Source organism: Sciurus vulgaris (assembly GCF_902686455.1).
Source record: "Sciurus vulgaris genome assembly, chromosome: 1".
Taxonomy (NCBI): Eukaryota; Metazoa; Chordata; class Mammalia; order Rodentia; family Sciuridae; genus Sciurus; species Sciurus vulgaris.
Window position 1 is genome coordinate 162,671,110 of NC_136461.1, and position 19,796 is coordinate 162,690,905.

At 32.6% G+C, this 19,796-nt stretch overlaps 1 protein-coding gene across 1 annotated transcript in view; it reads left to right on the top strand.

The window, feature by feature from the left end:
- The window catches only part of LOC306665268 (uncharacterized protein), a gene marked incomplete at its 5' end in the record, with an annotated part of 145,909 nt that overhangs the window by 27,685 nt on the left and 98,428 nt on the right, over window positions 1-19,796 (top strand). The window contains 2 exons of the mRNA XM_079146638.1: window positions 10,291-10,400; window positions 12,434-12,584. Coding sequence (XP_079002764.1) covers window positions 10,291-10,400; window positions 12,434-12,584 — 261 coding nt within the window. The remainder of the gene's footprint in view (window positions 1-10,290; window positions 10,401-12,433; window positions 12,585-19,796) is intronic.

The following is a 19,796-nucleotide window of genomic DNA, read 5'->3' on the forward strand; positions in this document are numbered from 1 at the left end:
CTTCTGCAGATATCATTGAAGGAAATTTATTGTGGTATATTTTAAATACCAATTTTTATTAGATTTTAAGATTCAGCTATAGATGTTGAACACTTTTTCATATATTTATTAATTGCCTGTATATTTTCTTCTATAAAGTGTCTGTCCAGTTCCTTGGTCCATTTATTGATTGGGTTCTTTGTATTTTTGGTGTAAAGTTTTGTAAGTTCTTTATAAATTTTGGAGATTAGTGCTCTATCGAAGTGTGTGTAGAAAAGATTTGCTCCCACTCTGTAGGCTCTCTTTTCACATTATTGATTGTTTCCTGTGCTAAGAAAAAGCTTTTAGTTTGAATCCATCCCATTTATTGATTCTTACTTTGATTTCTTTTGCTTTAGGACTCTTGTTAAGGAAGTCTGATCCTAAACCAACATGATGAAGATTCGGGCCTACTTTGCTTTCTATTTGGTGGCAGGGTCTGTGGCATAATTCCTAAGTTTTTGATCCATTTTGAGTAGAGTTTGTGAGAGATAGAGGTTTAATTTCATTTTATGCATATGGATTTCCAGTTTTCCCAGCACCGTTTGTTGAACAGGCTATCTTTTCTCCACTGTATGCTTTTGGCTCCTTTGTCTAGTATGAGGTATCTGTATTTTTGTGGGTTCGTCTTTGTGTCTTCTCTTCTGTACCATTGATCTGCCTGTCTATTTTGGTGTCAGTACCATGCTGTTTTTGTTATTATTGCTCTGCAGTGTAGTTTAAGCTTTGATATTGTGATACCTCCTGCTTCACTCTTTCTGCTCAGGATGGTTTTGGCTATTTGAGGTCTTTTAATCTTCCAGATGAAGTTCTTGATTGCCTTCTCTATTTCTATGAGAAATATCATTGGAATTTTAATTGGAATTGCATTGAATCTGTATAGCTCCTTTGGTAGAATGGCCATTTGGCAATATTAATTCTACCTATTCAAGAACATGGGAGATCTTTCCATCTTCTAAGGTTTTGTTCAATTTCTTTCTTTAGAGTTCTGTAGTTTTCATTGTAGAGGTCTTTCACATCTTTTCTTTCACATCTTTTGTTAGATTGATTCCCAAGTTTTTTTTTTTTTTTTTTTTTTTTTTAATCAAGAACACAAACAATAATAGATGTTGGTGTGGATGTGAGGGAAAAGGCACACTTGTACATTGCTGGTGGAGTTGCAAATTTGTGCAGCCACTGTGGAAAGCAGTGTGGAGAATCCTCAGAAAACATGGAATGGGCCCATCTTTTGACCCTGTTATCCCACTCCTTGGTTTATTCCCAAAGGAATTAAAATTAGCATACTACAGTAATGCAGCCACATCAATGTTTATAGCAGCTCAACTCATAATAGCTAGATTGTGAAACAAACCTAGATGCCCTTCAACAGATGAATGGATAAAGAAACTGTGGTATATATACACAATGGAATATTAGTCAGCCATAAAAAAGAATATTATTATGGCATTTGAAGATAATGGATGGAATTGGAGAATATCATGCTAAGTGAAATAAACCAACCCCCCAAAACCAAAGGCTGAATGATTTCCCTGATAAGTGGATAATGATATATAATAGGGGTGGCGGTGGTGTGAGAGAAGAAGGAACTTTAGATTACATAGAGGGAAATGAGAGGGAGGAGGAAGTGGGGGTATGAAAGATGGTGGAATGAGACAGACATCATTGTCCTATGAACATGTATGATTACATGAATGGTGTGAATCTACATTGTACACAACCATAGAAATGACAAGTTGTACCGCATTTGTGTACAATGAATCAAAATGCAGTTTGTAAAAATTAAAAACAGTAATAAAAATTTTAACTATAGAAGAAAATGATCGCTTTCTTCTAAATTAAGGTGCTTTTATTCTAAGGCATTCTCTTAAAAATAGTGATGTTTATTTATACATACTAAAGTAGAAAGTCAACTAAGAAATATTGACAAATGTAAAACAAAAGAAAGAATTTTTGAAAAGGAAATCATGATTCTGAACATTAAGGACTTGGTGTCTTTATTTATTTCACATTCTCATATTAAACCAATGAGACAATTCTAAACATATGGCAAAAATGAATCAATGTAAAATATAAACAAACAAGTATCTTATAAACAAAGAGGAATCGTAAATATTGGTATGAGAGTATGACCATTAAGAATATGTACACTGAACCACTTAAAAATATATCAAGAAACAAGTGAAAAATAAAATGATGAGATCAACTGATCTAAATGATGGATACTCCCAAACTTACAAGAAAATTAGTATCTTACACAAGTTGTTCCAGAAAGCACATTTGAATCATTCATTATTTCATTTGTAAGCATTATACATTCTGTATCTGTCAGTTGCAGTGTTTGTGCCATCTGGAGATCCATATTTATGGTTTGGAGTTAATACTGAGTCTTGCTTATGGTGCTTTCGTTCCTTTGGTGATTTTTTTCCCCCCTAAGATCCAGGATACAGTTGAGAAAGTCTGAGGATCAGAACTCAGGGTTAGTAACAGCAATTTCATATGTAGTACTTACTCTGTGGCAGACCCAGCTACACATATTTCATATATTTACTAAAGTAGTCATCAAGCACAGGGGAAATTAAATTCAGCACTACAAAGCAATATTCAAAGTTAAAATGAAAAAGGGAAAATCAAATATATAATTCTAAAAGATCAAACTCTCAAAAGCCAGAGTAACGAGAGCAGCAATATTAGCCAGAGAACAATATAACAGATCTTTGAACATCAGTCCTCTAAAAATTTCATAAATTTATAAAATAAAATGACAGGGCATATGTGAAAAAGGAATATAGGAATCTCTGATTTTGAATATCTGTCTACTGTCTCTGTCTCAGTTGATCTCTTTTATCTCTATAGGCAAAGAATAGAAAATTCATAGCTGAAGACAAATACCAGATTTAGTCATGCAAGTCTAAGTAAGGTTTAATACAGATTTTTAGGGAGAAGAGTTTATGATCAATATAGTTTGAATTTTTTTGAAATGTGGAAGAGGTTTTTTTGGAAGAAAAGTTGACTATTTTTAGGATAGGACAGAGTATAGTCTGAACCAGACCTCAACTCTAAGAAAAGGAAGTATCTGTTAGGAGAGTGGGAAGGTGTGGGTAGAATACAGACACTAATATTCAACTGGTTGACTACCAAGGATAAAGACCTTCATTGAGATCTTTGGACTCTGATTAAGTACTGTATGCTGGTACATTGTGTTAAGAGGTGACTATTCGATTTTTAAATTTGGATTCAAATGAACTAATATTGAAATGTATGCTCTTTTGGAATTGGAATTTATTGGTCTGTTTACACTGTGTGGTCCTGGCTATGATATAAAAAGTATTAATCCTTAAGTCTGGTATCTAGTATTAATTTTCAGTTTCATATTTAAATCGGGTGATAATATTTTGTTGAGATTGATAGCATTTTTTAAAATGTTTCTGGTTTTTTTTTGTAATTCAACTGACTACTTTTTCTTCCATAAATAAATTTTATTTTCTATTCTATAATTGTAATGTCAGACAAAGTATATATATATATATATATACACACACTACACATACACAAACATTATAGTGTGTGCATATATATATACACATATAATAATGAGGTGACATTAATGGTACTGGTTTACTAGTATATTTGCTAATATATATTTTATTGAGAACTCATAGTCCCCAACTATCTGTTGGAATTCTTCGGATCTTGGTATGAAGATTAGTTCATTCAAAAAGAATTTGTTTCTCTTTTCCAAGGCATTTAGAGTCACTAAAAATCCAGCATAGTCTAAAAATAAATGTTTAATTAAAGGAATTTATTGCTGCACAGGTGGTGTGGATTTTTCTCCCAATACCATGAGCTTATACTTAGGAATTTTCAAAAAGACTTTTTCCTTTTTATTTCTTCATTTTGTTCAGCACAAGGGCTATGAGAGGAAAATGTCTCCAGAGACTCTCTTTGTGAGGTGGTCTTTTCCCAGTTTTCCATTGAAAATATTGCCCTTTGGGGGTTGCATAGGAGGATTTCTGCATCTGACTTTCACACATACTATGCCACAGGTTCCAGTACTGTCTTACCTTATTGATTATTTGTTTATTTTTGTTCCTGTTACTGGAGAAACTTTGTTGCTTTTCTACCATCTTATATAGCTTAAAAGATATAATCTGGAATATTTAGTTGAGTTGCTTGGACAGGGGTTTCAGAAAAGCATAAGGCACCATATTCTGAGCTTTCTCTTATGTGCAGGAAATCTCATGTTTTTATAGTGAGGTATTACATTCATTCAACAAATATTTGTTGAGTGAATATGTAAAGCCACAAGTGAACAACAGATGAAAGGAAAGAACCTTGTCTTGATGGAACTTGCATTCTAATAGCTAGAGGATGCAATATACAATAAGCACAATCAATAAATAAGAAAGTAGTTAGATGGTTACAAAGAAATCACACACACACACACAGAATGAAATGAGGTTAAGGAGGTGGGAGGAGCGAGTTGAGCATATAGTGAACTACTCATTATAGATCTAACTGAGCAGATGAGATCTGAGCAAAGATTTGAAGATGAGTAAGTCTATGACTTTGTTGGTTGTTAGGCTGGACATTGAATCTGAATAATTTCTATTGCCTTGACCTGCGAATGGCTTCATAGCCCCAGCATTTATCCTATTTTGGGTATTAAGAAGGTGAGGATAGGGTATATAGGAGCAATAGGTAATATGGAGGGAGCCTAGCATCAAATCTAGCCCTTTTCATCTCCCCTATTTTGCAGTGAGTAGTCATATTGTTCCAGGATTGGGGGCTTCCATAAAACTGAGAGAGCATGAAGTCCCCCTTCCCTCCACTTCTTGTGATCAGGCCAGAAAGATTTCAGATATGTTGCTCAGAGAAACAGATATGAGTTGATTAGAAGGGATGGGAAAAGGAAAAAGGGGACAGTTTAAGGGAGAGAATGGGTCCACTCAGAGAGGACGATAGCATGACTCTCCTGCCCTTCAGTTTTATTGAGGGTCCCAGGGAAATTTCCAAAGAGTCCTGCTCAGTTCCACCCCTTGAATTTTGAATGAGTGGAACAACATGGGTCTTTCAAGTCCCCACTGCTGTGACAACTCTAGGTCACTTTGGCCCATGCTGACCGGTTCTAATGGAACCTGTTCTTAGAAATTTTATGGTTAGGGGAAATTATTCTTATATCCCTGAGTTCGGGGATCTGTTCTTGTAAGGGTCACAGCCTCCTCTCCTCATCTGTGAGACTTATGTTATTATTGGCATTTGGGGCCTGAATTTCTTCTGCATGTAACAGGTAGTTTGCTAAGGAATATAACATATCCTATCAACTTAAATGAGGCATGGTTACAGGTAAATTGCTTTTTAGAAAAGAAAACATTAACATTTGGGGTCACCACAGTAGGTCCATTTTATAGTATTATTCCCTTAACCTCATGTTCCCATCACTCATGTCTGTCTGCATATTATAAATATTTTCATAATTTCTATTAAATAATTCTATAAATGTGCTGTTTTAGCAAATTCTTTAATTGGATTACTGTCACAGGCATAGTCAACACTTTAAATTTCATACTATTTCTCTGGATTTCCTCAATCAATAAGTTATTAGACTTACATGTATCTGTTTTAAAAATCACATATTTGTGAGATAGAAAAATATCAATTTTTTAAATATCTTATGCAATATGATAAGCAATTAACATAGTTGAGGATATTTCACATACTATACTCATTCTTTACAAGAACAACCTATTTTAATTGTCATAGTATTCAGATGGCATTGTATAATGTGAAACTCTATAATTGATGTTTGATTCTTTTCATATGCATTTCTATTTCAAAAATTTTCTCCACTTAATTATAAATAGTATCTATATTTATCTCTGTATACATAAGCATTTTTAATAATGAAGAGGTAGCACATAATGCTTGTTGTATTTATTCAGTATTGATAATGGTATAGACAGATGTTTACAGAGATTTTAAAATAAGCCTCCATTTTTAAAATTTTGATTCTTTGTACATAAATGGAGTACAACTCTCATTTCTCTGGTTATACATGAAGTAGAGTCACACCGTTTGTGTAATCATACATGTACATAGGGTAATGATGTTTGTCCCATTTTATTATCTTCTCTTCCCCTGCCCACTCTCCACCCTCATTTTCCTCTATTACTATCCATCCTTCCTCCATTCTTGCCTCTTCCCCACCCCCATTATGTATCATCATCCACTTATCAGTGAAATCATTTGGCTTTTGGTTGTTTGGATTTGGTTTAAAAATAAGCCCTTTCAAACCAAGTTCTCTCTTAATGACAGTTTAAAAAAAAACTAAATCGATTTACAAGAAAAAATGTTTAGAAAAATTTCCACAAAGGGAAAATATAATTCAAAAATAGCATTAATGGTACAGTTCTTTTATACTATTCTTTCTCTATTAGTCTAGCTTTATGAGAATTGGTATTCCTTCAGCTAAAGAATATTTTGCTAGAGGTTGATATTGTTGATCCTCAGACATAGTTCTGTTCCAAAACTATGTTTGGTATATTAGGCTAATGGGTTGGAGTTCATCTTAATCAAGAGGATGTTCCTTAGCAATCTTTCTAATCACTTGTTTCCATTTAAACTGAGACCTTAACTGTCCCAATGCTGATGTTAATAGCCAGAAAGAAATTATCCTTCTTATCATGACTTCCTATACCTGATTCAAAAATTGGAAAAAAACAGTTTCATTAAGACTTGTGTTTCCTAGTACATGAGAAACGACCAAAAGAAAAAGAACAATGCCCGATGTTCACTTTCCATGAGTTCTTCTGATTTCTTTTTCTTTGTATTTGTTCTTTTCATAATGGTCTACTATTTTCACACTTTAGTATATGAGTCTGAGTTGTGATGAGCCTCTTTAAAGTCTGTGAAAAAAAGTTAAATGTTTTATGAACATAAATTAATATGACCTTGAAATAATAATTAATATAATTTCATCTTTAGATTTCGTGATAAAATCTTTTTATTTAAGATTGTGTAAACCTGTAGATCTTTTTATGTTGTCATTTTTACATAACCCAGGAGGAAGGTGTGCAGATGCCATTAGCTTGACTTCGCTGGCATAGTTCTTAGGAATGGGAACCATGATCGGAGGCTGAATGAGTGAAATGCAGAATCACAATGAGGGAGGAGGTGGTTTACAGATAATTGGTGTGATTTTTGCAACCAACCGCCATGTGTTTGTCCCTTCATGAGTGCAAAGCTGATAAACTCAACCAGGAGATAAAAGAGTGAAGAAAGGTTTATTACTCATTACAAGTAAGAAGCACACTGGGGGTAATTTCAAAGCAGTGTCTCACTGGACAAAGAAAGCAAGGGAATTTATTGGACAATTCATACATATTAATGTAGGAAATACTTGTCATCACATGTAGAGGTAGGCATATTCCTGAGCATGCTCAGTTCAAGGTCATGCATCACACGTTCAAATATGGGTGGATGTCAAGGCTTCCTTGGTAGAGAATTTAGTACTACAATGAGCAAAATTTACTCTGTTATGGTTTCAAGCTGATATGTTCCCCAAAGGCCCATGTGTTAAAGGCATGGTCCCCGGTGCAGCAGTTTTCAGAGGTAGGACCTTCAGGTGGTGACTGAATCAAATGGTGCTCTGGCCTCAATGATGTGTTAGTCCATTTATGGTTTCATCACTTAATGGGTTTGGGGGGAAGGACCTTTGTTAAGGAAGTGAGCACTCTTGGCTTGCCAGCTGCCATGAGATAAGCAGCTTTGTCCACCATGTTACCTGCCATGATGTTCAGCCTGGCCACCCACCTAAAGCAATGGAAATAGCTAAATGAACTGCAACCTCCGAACCCATAAGTCAAAATAAGTCTACCCTCCTTTAAGTTGATTTTCTCAGGTATTTTCTCATAGCATCAGAAAGCTACTAAAATAGTAGGTCACCCAAAAAAAGTGACTCAGAGAGTTTGGTTGGTTCTTTGTAAATGTCTCTGAAGGACCTTATCTGAAAGAAATAACAAAAAACATTTAAGAGAACGTTAGCATTAATTTATGGGCAGCAGCAGTTTTTTCTCCTCCATAGGCCCAGGAGATTGCCCATAAAAGTACCTCTTTAGCAGCCAACAGGGTTTTTTTGTTTTTTTTTTTTTTAGTCAAAAAAGTAATATTTTAATTTTCTTCCTTTTATAAGTCGGAAGATATATATTTTATGATGCCTTATTAAGCTTAGGTTGTTTACCTAGATGAGATTTGGTTTTCTGTATTGTCTTCTTGAGATGAACATTTGTGACGATTATTATAATAAAAACAAAAACAACTGTTCAGGCAGCTGATGCCCCCTTTGTGGAATGAGGTGGTCTCACTGATTTTACTATAGTGGTTTGTTTTTTTCCGTTGTTAGCCTGTTTTCAAAGGAAAATATTCCTATGGCCTCTATCCTCTTTGATGTCATAGATACTTCTCTATGATCTATGTTAGGTTTGATTTTTAAGAAAAGATTTATAGTAGTGAGGTATAAATGTTCAGAATTACGAGTTTATTTATATTTGTTAGAGTGCATCTTTGTCTTACCTATAACAATTGCTAGACTGTATGTCTTCCTTTATATCCTCACTGATTAGTTAAAGGGAGTTAAATGATATCTGTTTACAATATAATAATTTGGTACAGGAGTTCTACTTTTAAAAGAAAGAACTTTGAGAGCATTTCCCCTTGACTTTGCAATTTACATAATCACACACATTAAACTTTGACTTCTTAAGGTAATTCTTTATCATTGGCTATGAGCAACATAAAACAATAAAAGCATAACCATAAAATTTTATTTATACAAAATATATGGTTGGCAAAACTAGAATAGCCTTGTAATTTTTCCATTATAATCTTTCAGCTTTGAGCATTATAAGATGAAAGGGAGATGACATATTCTTATAAGCATGTCAGTCAAATCACTGAAATGCCCTTTCATTTATCTTTAAGTATTTTTCCATTGTATGTTGGTGTTTATTTTTGCTGGTGGTAAATTATATTTACTAATTATTATCATGCTTCTTTAATTTTTATATTTTATTTGGTACTGGGGATTAAAATCCCTAGCAATTATTATTTTTAAATTTCAAGACAGTGTCTCACTAAATTGCTGAGGCTGTTCTGGAACTTGTAATCCTCCTGCTACAACTTCCCGAGTTGCTGGCATTATAGGCATGTACCACTGTGCCCAGCTTAACCATAATTTTTAAAGATACTCGCTTTTCTCCATCTTCTGTTACCAAAAATGTTTTGATAACCTAAAAGTTTATTTTTATTGTGTATTTCATGAAATTATAGAAAACATATATATGTATCTTTATATTTAGGTTATCACTGATGTGTTTGCAGTTTTCAAGAAAATAAGAGATACATTTCAGAATGAACAAGATAGAAAATTAATTTGAAATGTAATTTTATTTTGAGTATTTCCAGTTGATTTACATATTTAAATTATGCTGACAATTTCAGATGTTATGTAGATCAGGTGATTTTTATTTTATTGCTCTTTAATACACTGATAGTTATAATACAGTTCATATCCAAGGATATTTTGGTCATAGATGAAACCATGAATTTGAAATAGTAATGATACTAATGATTCATCATGTGATGCAATGTGCTGAGCATCATACGAGGTGCTTTCTGTGCAGTTAATTACCACATGTAAGGTACAGAAAAGGGATCACCAATGTTGTCACTTTAAGGATGAAAAAGTCCTTCAGAGGGACTTTGTAATTTATCAACAATCCTTAGAAAGGGGTAGAACAGGCTTAAAATCAGGCTAGCACCAACTTAAGACCCTTGTTTCTTTGTAATCACTACCTGCTGTAGTTAAGGTGCTACCTTTGACTTGAGTTCAAGGTACAGGCTCTGGAGAGACAATGCTAAATATTCTGGGAGCCAGTTGTTAAGTCACTATCACTAGCAGTTTGAAATCAGCCATAATTGAATTATTTGCACCATAACCATCAGCAAGTGCTTAAGGTTTCTCTGATGCTCCCTTTTCTTTTCCCCATAGGCAGTTCTAGCACACCACTGCCTTTTCATGTCCATGTTTTTGTCTATATAAATACCAAGCACAATTTTCAAAATTTTATACCAAGTAATATTGCCCACAAACTAGCATCCATTCAGAAATTTAATGTGAATAGTTTTTAATGTATGCCAACATTTATTTTCATACTATTTAAATGATTTCTAATAGAGAATAATGTGTGAAATAATCTATGTTGTTTTTATTTTTAGTGATAGTGCAAAGTGGAAATATCATTTCTTTTGTGGCTTATATTCATTCTGGATACTGTAACATTTATAGAAGTATTATAGGACTTGTGAAACTACAAACAAACAAAGTGGTAAGTTTTAAGCTTGTGTATTTTCTTTAATAATTAGTCTACTTAAGTAAAGAATTTTGAATATATTTTCTCATACTTATTGAGCATTAGTTTGTATTCTTTTGTAAAATGTTAGTTTAATTTTTTGACCTTTCTTGTTGGATTTCTTTTATTACTATTGAATTTATAAATTGGGAGAATGTAAGATAAGTTGTAAGATAATATATATTGAGTTATAGGAAGGATCAATCAATAAATTATAAGATATTTGACATCTTTATCAGAGAAATGCAATTTTAAATCATACCAGGGTACTACTATAAGCATATCAAATTGGCTATAATATGCTTTGTCATATGATCCCACAATTCCACTTTAGGTGTGTACTTAATATGAAATGAAAATATGCGTCTACATAAAGACATGTATCAGTCCTCGTAGGCCAAAAGCTGGAAGAAATTCAAATATCCAGTGACAGGTGAATGGATTAAATCATTGTGGTATTGAAGCAAGTCAGAGACCCCCACCCAGAAGACACTTCCATAATTAAGCAGAAACCCCACCATATTTGTAACATGTACATTCCTCATCTTGTCAGACACAAGATATCAGCTATCAGCAAAAACTTCTGCAGAAGAGCATTATTGTTGTTAGTTTCCTCTTTTTGTAAATCCCAGGTTTGCAGGAAAAAATAAAAAAAACTTGTCTAGAGGATGGAACAAAAAGCACTTGTCATGTGAACCTCCAACCAACCACCCCCACCTCCCACACACACACTGGATATAAAGTTCAAAGAATTTCTAGACACTCTGTCCAGAGAAGGAAATTTTAGGCATGAGCCACACTCAGGACCCTGCAACCAATAAACCTGCTTCCTGAAAATTCCTCGGATGTCCAGCCTCTTCTGTCCTACTTCAGTATATTTATACAATGGAATGCCAAGGAACAAATGACACAAGAAGAATATGGATGAATCTCAAACTTATTAGGCTGGGTAAAAAGGTCAGACCCCAAAGAGTACATTGTAAGAATTCTATTCTTATGAGTCAGGCAAACAACTAATAGTGATAAAAAAAAACTAAACTGTCTTTATTGGTTAGATGGTCTTCAGTAGACTTCAATTAAATGTCTAAACTGACTTGAAATCTACTGTACCAGTCGAATTCGGTGTAAAGACTTGCCATTTATAGAAATGACTCTGACTCCACAATATTTGGTAAAGACTTCCCTTTCTTTCATGTTCCTATCCCTCTCTACCCTGAGGGCTGCATTCTGTTCATATACATCTTTCTGTTCACCAAAGCATCCTTGTTTCAATACTGAGTGGATCTCTGAGAAAAGATAATGTAAGACCTCAATTTTTTTTTCCAGAACCACCTATACTGAAATTGCAGTAGGCCCTTCTCCACAAAGTTCTGTAAACTCAGTTGCTCCTTACTTTATTCATTTATATTTATATTTTTATTTATTTATTTTTTAAACTTAATAAAGCAGGGGAGAAGAATTTCACCTCATCAGTTCTGCCTGTGATACTTTCCACTTATTTTCTTATTACCCTGTTTGTCTGATAATTGTTCCTTACATATGGGGCTAAAGTAACAATTGGTAATTCACAAAACACCCTAAGCAAGCGATGATTTTAAAATGTTATGCTAGGATCTCGATAAATGGAATTAGTTCACCATTTCCTAGAAAATTTCATGGTTTAAAAGTTTTTGTGTGTGTGTGTGTGTGTGCTGGGGATCTAACCCAGGGCCTTATGCTTACAAGGCAAGCACTCTACCAACTGAGCTATCTCCCCAGCCCAGACTAAAAGTTTTAATTGGCAGATCACTAAATAACATTGCTGTTGATTTATTAGATATGCTGAAGTTGTCTATGAATTTACTGTTGCTCCAATGTAAACACATATAGGAATTAATGTTTTTTATGATTTAATGAAATTGCTAATTTATTTACATTTTAAAATGACTTACAAATAATTGAGTATTTGATAATCACAATTCTTATTCATTGCATACAAATAGTTTCAACAGATCGATTGTATTTTACAGAAAAAAGTTCGAAAACTTGTTTGTATGGGTACACTGAAGGAAAATGAGTCATTCGGTGAGATCAGTGTTCTTCTCCAAGTTCCTTTTCTTTGCACAGTCATTTCTGGAACAGAGGTCGAGATGGCGATCATTGAGGATCAAGACATATTTGGTAATGCATAGATATCTTTAACCGTTACACCATTTTATTGACTGAGATTTTGTAAAGAGCAGAGCTGTGTTTTAGACAACTTGGGGCACTCATGTGTGTATATATTTGTTAAAGAGACAACATATATATTGATAGAGGGCCCCTTTGATATCATATTGTGACTCAATTATGCTACTTTTTAAAATATATTAGCAATAATTCAAAAGATTTTTATTTGAAATTACTAAAAATCTCTGCTAATTTCCAAGTTACCATAAAAAGTAATATTTCCTCCTTTTTTGACCATCTTTTAGTTTTCACATCTAAGATCATTGCTTTTATGTTTTTGTTTAGGTGTCAAGTATGTGATACCCTCAATGTTCAATCTAGATCAAGAGTATACAAAAAGTTATGGCTTATAGAAGTTAAGCCTTTTTTCTGAAATTTTAGAGCTCTAAAAAAGAAAAATGTAATCATGCTTCCACTGGTATTTGGTCCACAGAATATTTTAAATGCTAAAACAAGCTATGCAATTGTGAATGAAGAGAATTGAAAAACAGTTAAATATAACACAATGAAACAAAGTGTAGCTTTATATACAATAAAACTGAAGAATGTCAAACATTGGTTAAAGAATAAGAGAAATTTGTAGAAATTAATACGGGTGAGAAGTTTGCTTAAATAAATTTGAAAGATTTTCATATTATTTTTGTGTGATTTGACAGAATCTTCTTATCCTGAATTTCAGTATTTTTTCTGTCTTCTAGAGAATGTGTAACCTATAGTTGTTAACTATGATTTGCAGTGAAAATAATTATTCAAATTCATGTATCTTCTTTTAAAAGTCATAAAAAGTCATAAATTGGAAATGACATTTGTTAATTTTCTTTCCTCTGTGATATTCAAATACAACCTCTCCCAAGGTAAATATCACTTAAAAATAATTACTAACCACATACTAAAATTATAATATTCTCACTTGATACAAGCCATGTTTTTCTTTTCCTATGCTAATCCTGTTAACTGGTACAAAGTAAATACACTGTGGACTCTTTTATGTTAACACATTGTTTTCTTAAGATTCTCCAGAGAAACAGCAGCAATTGGCTATACATAAATATATAAAGGAAGATTTATTGTGGGAATTGGCTCATGTGATAACGTGAGAACTCCAAGTCACATGATATGTTGTTTGCATGCTGGAATCCTACAAAGCCAGTGCTGTAAGTCAGGGCAAGTTTGAAAACCTGAGAACCAAGGGAGCTGATGGTGTAACTCCCAATCTGAGGCCACAGTTCCTAAAACTTGTATATGTGTGGGGGTGGGGAAGACTTGAATGAATCCTGGAATCTGAAGTCCGTTGACCAGTACATCAAGAGAAGGAGAAAATGTCTGTGCCAGCTGAAAATGAGAAAGGGGATTGATCCTTCCTCTGCCTTTTTTGTCCTATTGAGCCCCTCAGTGTATTGGATGTTGCTTGCCCACATTGGTGACTATGGATCTTCCTTACACAGTTTACTAGTTCAGATTTTAATCTTTCTCAGAAATATCCTCACAGACACCCCTAGAAATAGGTTTATATTATTTATCTGAGTGTTCCTTTGCCCAGTCAAGCTGATGCATCAAATTAATAATCAAATACATGAAAATGTTTCTTTCAAGCATGTATTAGAATCTGTTTGTCCATATGGCAGCCTAAAATCCAAATAGATGGTGTAGCTCCAATTTAATTGTCTTTGTAGTGTGCTATTCATACTTTAAATTTTATTGGATAAGTCATTCATTTAAGACTGATGTTATAAAACGATACTGACATGGTGTGTGCCTAGTTCAAAATTCCCTAAAGAGAACTGAGCTTGAGGGCTACATTTTCTTTACTTTGCCATAGCTTATAAGGAATAACAACTGATTACATTACAAAAAATATTTTATTCTCCACTATAAGTATTTTGTATTTTTTAAGGGAGTTAAATTTTAAAAGGTAAAAAACGGTTCTAATGAAACAGTGGTTAATTTTGCAGAAAGAAAATGATCTTTAATTTGTATTTTCATGTCTGTATTCTGTCTCCTTTTATTCCATTCCTTTTATCATCTAAAATATGGATATATCGCTATAAAGTGGCATGGGTTAAAACCCCAAAAATGTGAATGAGCCTTAAAAATATCAGGTTTTTAGACAAATGAAAATGTTACAAACTCATGATATGTCATCTTGCTATCAAGGGCTATTATTAGCTATTATATTACATTGAATGTGAGGAACAATTATTTAAATTTAAGGTGTCCATTAAGCAAAAATTAATAAACTATTATGTTACAACATAATCCTTAATCATATGTTGGTCATATTCCTTCATTTCCTTGTTTTTTAAAGAATTTAAAAATATAGCAATTTAAAAAAATTAAGTATATTACCAGAAAATTAAAGTCCATATCCTTTCTCTAATTGCTCTCATAATAATCATGTTAAAAATCCAGTTCCACTTCAATGACTCACAACTTAGTAAATAATCAAAGTAAGTTATTTACTCACTAAACTAGTACCTAAGATGAGAAAAATTGAATTTAGGAGGTAGTTAGTGTATATAGACATTAATATATATATATATATATATATATATATAGAGAGAGAGAGAGAGAGGAGAGAGAGAGAGAAGACAGAATGGACAGAATGATCTCCATAAATATTATATGTTCTATGTGAAAAATTATATTTATAGGTACCTATATACAATCATACAGGAAGACATACAGAATGATACATGATAGTTTTCTAAGAATTTGAATTGTAATTTCTTTATTCATTTTAGTTGTTAACTTTTGGAAAGTAGGAAATATCTTTTTAGAAAGTCTATGTGCATACTTTTTAGACATTACCTTCTGTGTTAATAATAATTTATTATTATTAATTATTATTAGATTTATTATTTAAAGAGAATGTAAATTTACTTTTTTTCATATAATGCTACTGAGAACAGTTTATCTGATAATGATTTTTGAAGGTAATATATTTTTGTCCATATGAACTTATACCTCAAGTAATTTAAATATAATGCAAGCATTTTAATTTTACTGATTTCTTAAATTCTCTTTGCACTTTTAAAAAAAGCATACAACTTTTGTAATGAAAAACAATTACTTTGCATATAAAAATGAATTTACCACTATCATTTATTATATCTCATTCAGCCGTGCATGATTAAAAAATAAGGGATAGCTAATAGATTTAGCTTATTTTTCCCCAAGGAAAATTCAATTCCAAGCTGACTTTGTTACAAACTATGTGAAAATTTTTGTTTGTTTTTCAACAGAAAGAATTTCCAAAGAATTGTATTTCTCATAATGATTCACTTGATCAAAAGGATAGGATATGAGATTTTTTTCCTATCAATAGGTCTGGTAGGCACTTTAGGGGCAATGAATACATTCTTTTAAAAAATACACCAATATTTTTCCAGATGCAGAGAAAAGTTATAAGCAAGTTTTTCCTTGTTAACAATGCTAATCAAAAGTTTTATCTCGAGCAGTTATTACAGGAAATATGCTTACCTTTTGTTCTTTGTTTTGTTTCTAATTTGTAATAAAAATTTGGATGTAAAAATGCATTTCCAAGCTAAAAATAAAATACAGCACTCTTTCTAAAAACAGTATAAAAGTACTTAACAGTGTTCTCCCATGATTCTTTTTAACTAATTGTTAATACACCTTGACAGAAAAAATGCAAATTTCAGTAAAATTTTTATTTTATTTTACTTAGCAAAATGTTTTGTCTACATGAAAAAAATGTGTAACATTTAAAGTGTTACTTAGTATGTATTTTATTCCATCATGTATTTTATAAATATTGAAGAACTGTTTATGTAATAGAAACTAGCTAATCATTTTGAACATCATACTGACATTTAAAAGTAATCCTCAGTTAGGAAAATAGATTTATCTTTTAAAATATTATATACCATAAATATAAGTATGTGTACATATAAAGCTGAGATAACATTAATGTTTACCGTAGTGTTATAGACTGGAGATATATGTATATATACATTTTATTTTTTAAGAAAAATTCAATTTTTTACTTCAGTTTGACTTTTGAGTAAGTAGTTTCCTAAACAAAATATTAAACCATTTCAATTTATAGAGTTTGGGATGACTGTATTAATTTTTAGGATCTTTTTTTAAATGACAGAGTGATGTTATTTCTTATAAGAAAAGCAACCACAGTGTATCAAATATCATGCTTCTATTTTCATATTGCTGGTGTTCCTCCTTGTACTACAATTGAATATACTTGTTCTACCCTGCTGCTTGGGAGATTGGGGCAGGAGGATCTCAAGTTCAAGGCCAGCCTGGGCAACTTAGTGAGACCCTGTTTCAAAATGAAAAGGGCTGGGGATGTACCTCAATGGTGGAGCACCCCTCAATTCAATCCCAATTATAGCCAAAACAAAGAGAAAGAAATTATTGTTCTATAAACTGTAATCTCTGATGAATTTTATGTAGTGATTCAAAGGTTCTACAATTGCATTATCATGCTACATTCCACAATAATATCTAATTGTTAATGAGTTTGTTATTGGTGAAAATAATAACACACAATTTTTACATATTTAAAGTTTAAATACAATAATTTTGTTTTCTAGTAGGGAAAAAGTTTAAAATTAATATCTCTCGTTTTTTTTTTTTTTTTATGCCACGGGCAATTGCTAGATATTCAATAACTGGTTTACTGAACAAATAAAATTCAAAGAAAGAATTCACAAAGGAATTTTATTGTGTTTCCCACTTTATTTGTTGTTATAGATCTTCTTTCCTTGCCCTTTGAAATTTCAGTGTAATGATTTGATGATCACTTTTAAGTCACAAAATGTCCTGTAAGCCGTTTTCAATTTTGAAGTTTTCTTAATTAAGATTTTCATAAATCTAGCCTGAAAAGATGTTAATGTCTAAACTTGATTTAAGGTTGATGGGCTTGCTGCATGCTTGTATTAATTTTCTCTTGCCATATAACAAATCACCATAAATGTATCAGCTTAAAACAACATTTATTATCTCTCATTTATTCTCTCTCCATTTTGAAGATCAGATGTCTGGAAAGCTTGACTTGTTTCTTTTCTCAGGTTTTGTTTAGTTAAAATCAAAATTGTTGGTCAGATGGGGCTTCAATAGAGGATCTGAAGCAAGGTCCACCTACAAGATCATATAAATTTGAAAAAATATAGCTCCCAGCAGTTGCAGATCTGAGGTCCATCTTTTCTTGCTGGATGTCAGCTCATGGTCACCCTCAGTCACTGTAGGATGCTCCACCCATTTCACACTCTCTAACTCAGCAATAAAGATTCCCTTTCACTGAATTTCTTTTGCATTTAAAATCTTTCTTACTTCCTTTTCTCTCTCAATTAAAGAAAAATCTTTGCTTTTTAAAGAACTCATGTGTTTGGATTAAGGTGCCAACCTCCCTCTTCTAAGGTCAGTTAGTTGGTTTCCTTAATTTTATCAGCAAAATCCTTCTGCTGTGTAATGCATATAAAGCTCTCTATATGGTCTCCTTAAAGGTCTTTTTCAGTTGAGATAATTAAGGTATTCTCTTTGTGGCCCCTTTAGAGTTGGATGTAAAACTTAGAGCAGAATTCTTTAGAGAAGTCCTCTTCACAAATTCTCTACAAACCTTCATTCTCACCTTTTTTATAACCTCAGTGTGGGTCAGGACTTGTTTCTTTACATCCATCTTTAAAAACTGGTATCTTGTTGTGAGACATGCTGCCTTAATTTCTAAGCCAGCCCTCTTGCCTTTTAATCTTGGAATATTCACTAAGCCGGACATTATTCTACGTGCTTTATGTATTTCATCTGAATAACAACCCCATGAGATATATGCATTTAATATCTCTCTTTTACACATGAGGAAACAGGTACAGAAAGGTTAAGTGTTATCAATGTCCTTTATCCAAAGATCTTAAGGGAAACACCTATAGTTGTCTGAGCTGGGTTATTACTCATTGTAGTGAGAGAAATTGTCTCAATAAGAGGGTGTTAGAAAGAATCTTTTATAGCATTGGGATTTTAGCTGTGTGGTTTTGGAGTACAGTCTAGTGTCAAATGTTAGATGTGCACTCCCTCCTTTTTTTATTTTTTACTTTCTCAGTGAGCTGCTTAATAGTATAGTAATAAAGGAGTAGATCAAGGAATCCAAATACAAACTACCTTCAGGGTTCATATTATAATAAGTTTGCTTTTCTAACAACTGATAATTTTTTTTATAATCTTTTCAATCCAATATCTCTATGTAGGTATTTTATGTCATTATATTTTCCTGTAATTGTATAAGTAATATCTAATAATGGCCTTCAATGTTCTCACTTACATAGTAGAAACGTGTTTCCTCCAACCGAGAAATCATGACATTGATAGAGTAAACAATGTTTAAATTAGAAGTACAAAGAGTTACTTTCTTAGGTTAACTTCCCCACCTGTTGAGAAGCATACTCTAGTTTCTGTGATTGAAAAAGTAAAATAAATATTTATATTGTCTTTTTTCTTTTACTTTTCTTTTTATTCTTTTTTTGCATAGTACTAGGGGTTGAATCCCCAGGGATGTTCTACCACTGAGCCACACCCCCATCTTTTCTACTTTTTTTAAATTTTAAAACAGAGTCTTGCTCAGTTTCCCAGGCTATCCTCTATCTTGAGATCCACCCAAGGAACTGTGATTCCAGGACTTTGCCACTACAGTGAGGTTCTTCAAATATGCAGCTTGCTGTCTTCTGACAAATTTTAGATGTTTTCAACTATTATTTCTGACTCATCACTGAATGAACAGTAACACATATAATATTTGTTCATAGATCCACTGATTTTCAGACACCTCCAGGAAAGTCTAGGTTGGTTTTCTGATTTAGGGTCACCATCTATAGTGTGTCTAAGATAGAGTTCTCAGAATATTATGATAGGCAGGGGACAAAATCTATGATTTCATAAACGTAGATTACATTAATAATCAGTCACTTCAGTAATAGCTCTTTATTAACATAATTTGTCTATAAATAGACTCATTTGCATTTCAAAGATTATTAAAATTTCCCAAAACTTTAATGCAGGAAAGTTTTTAATGGTATAAGTTCAGTCAGTTCACATATAGTTAGTTTACCTTCTTTTCATAGGTGGTATAAATCATGATGGTTCCCAGGAAGAACAATGTGAACTCTCTCTCTCATTGTGGTAGCTTCCTTTATTTAA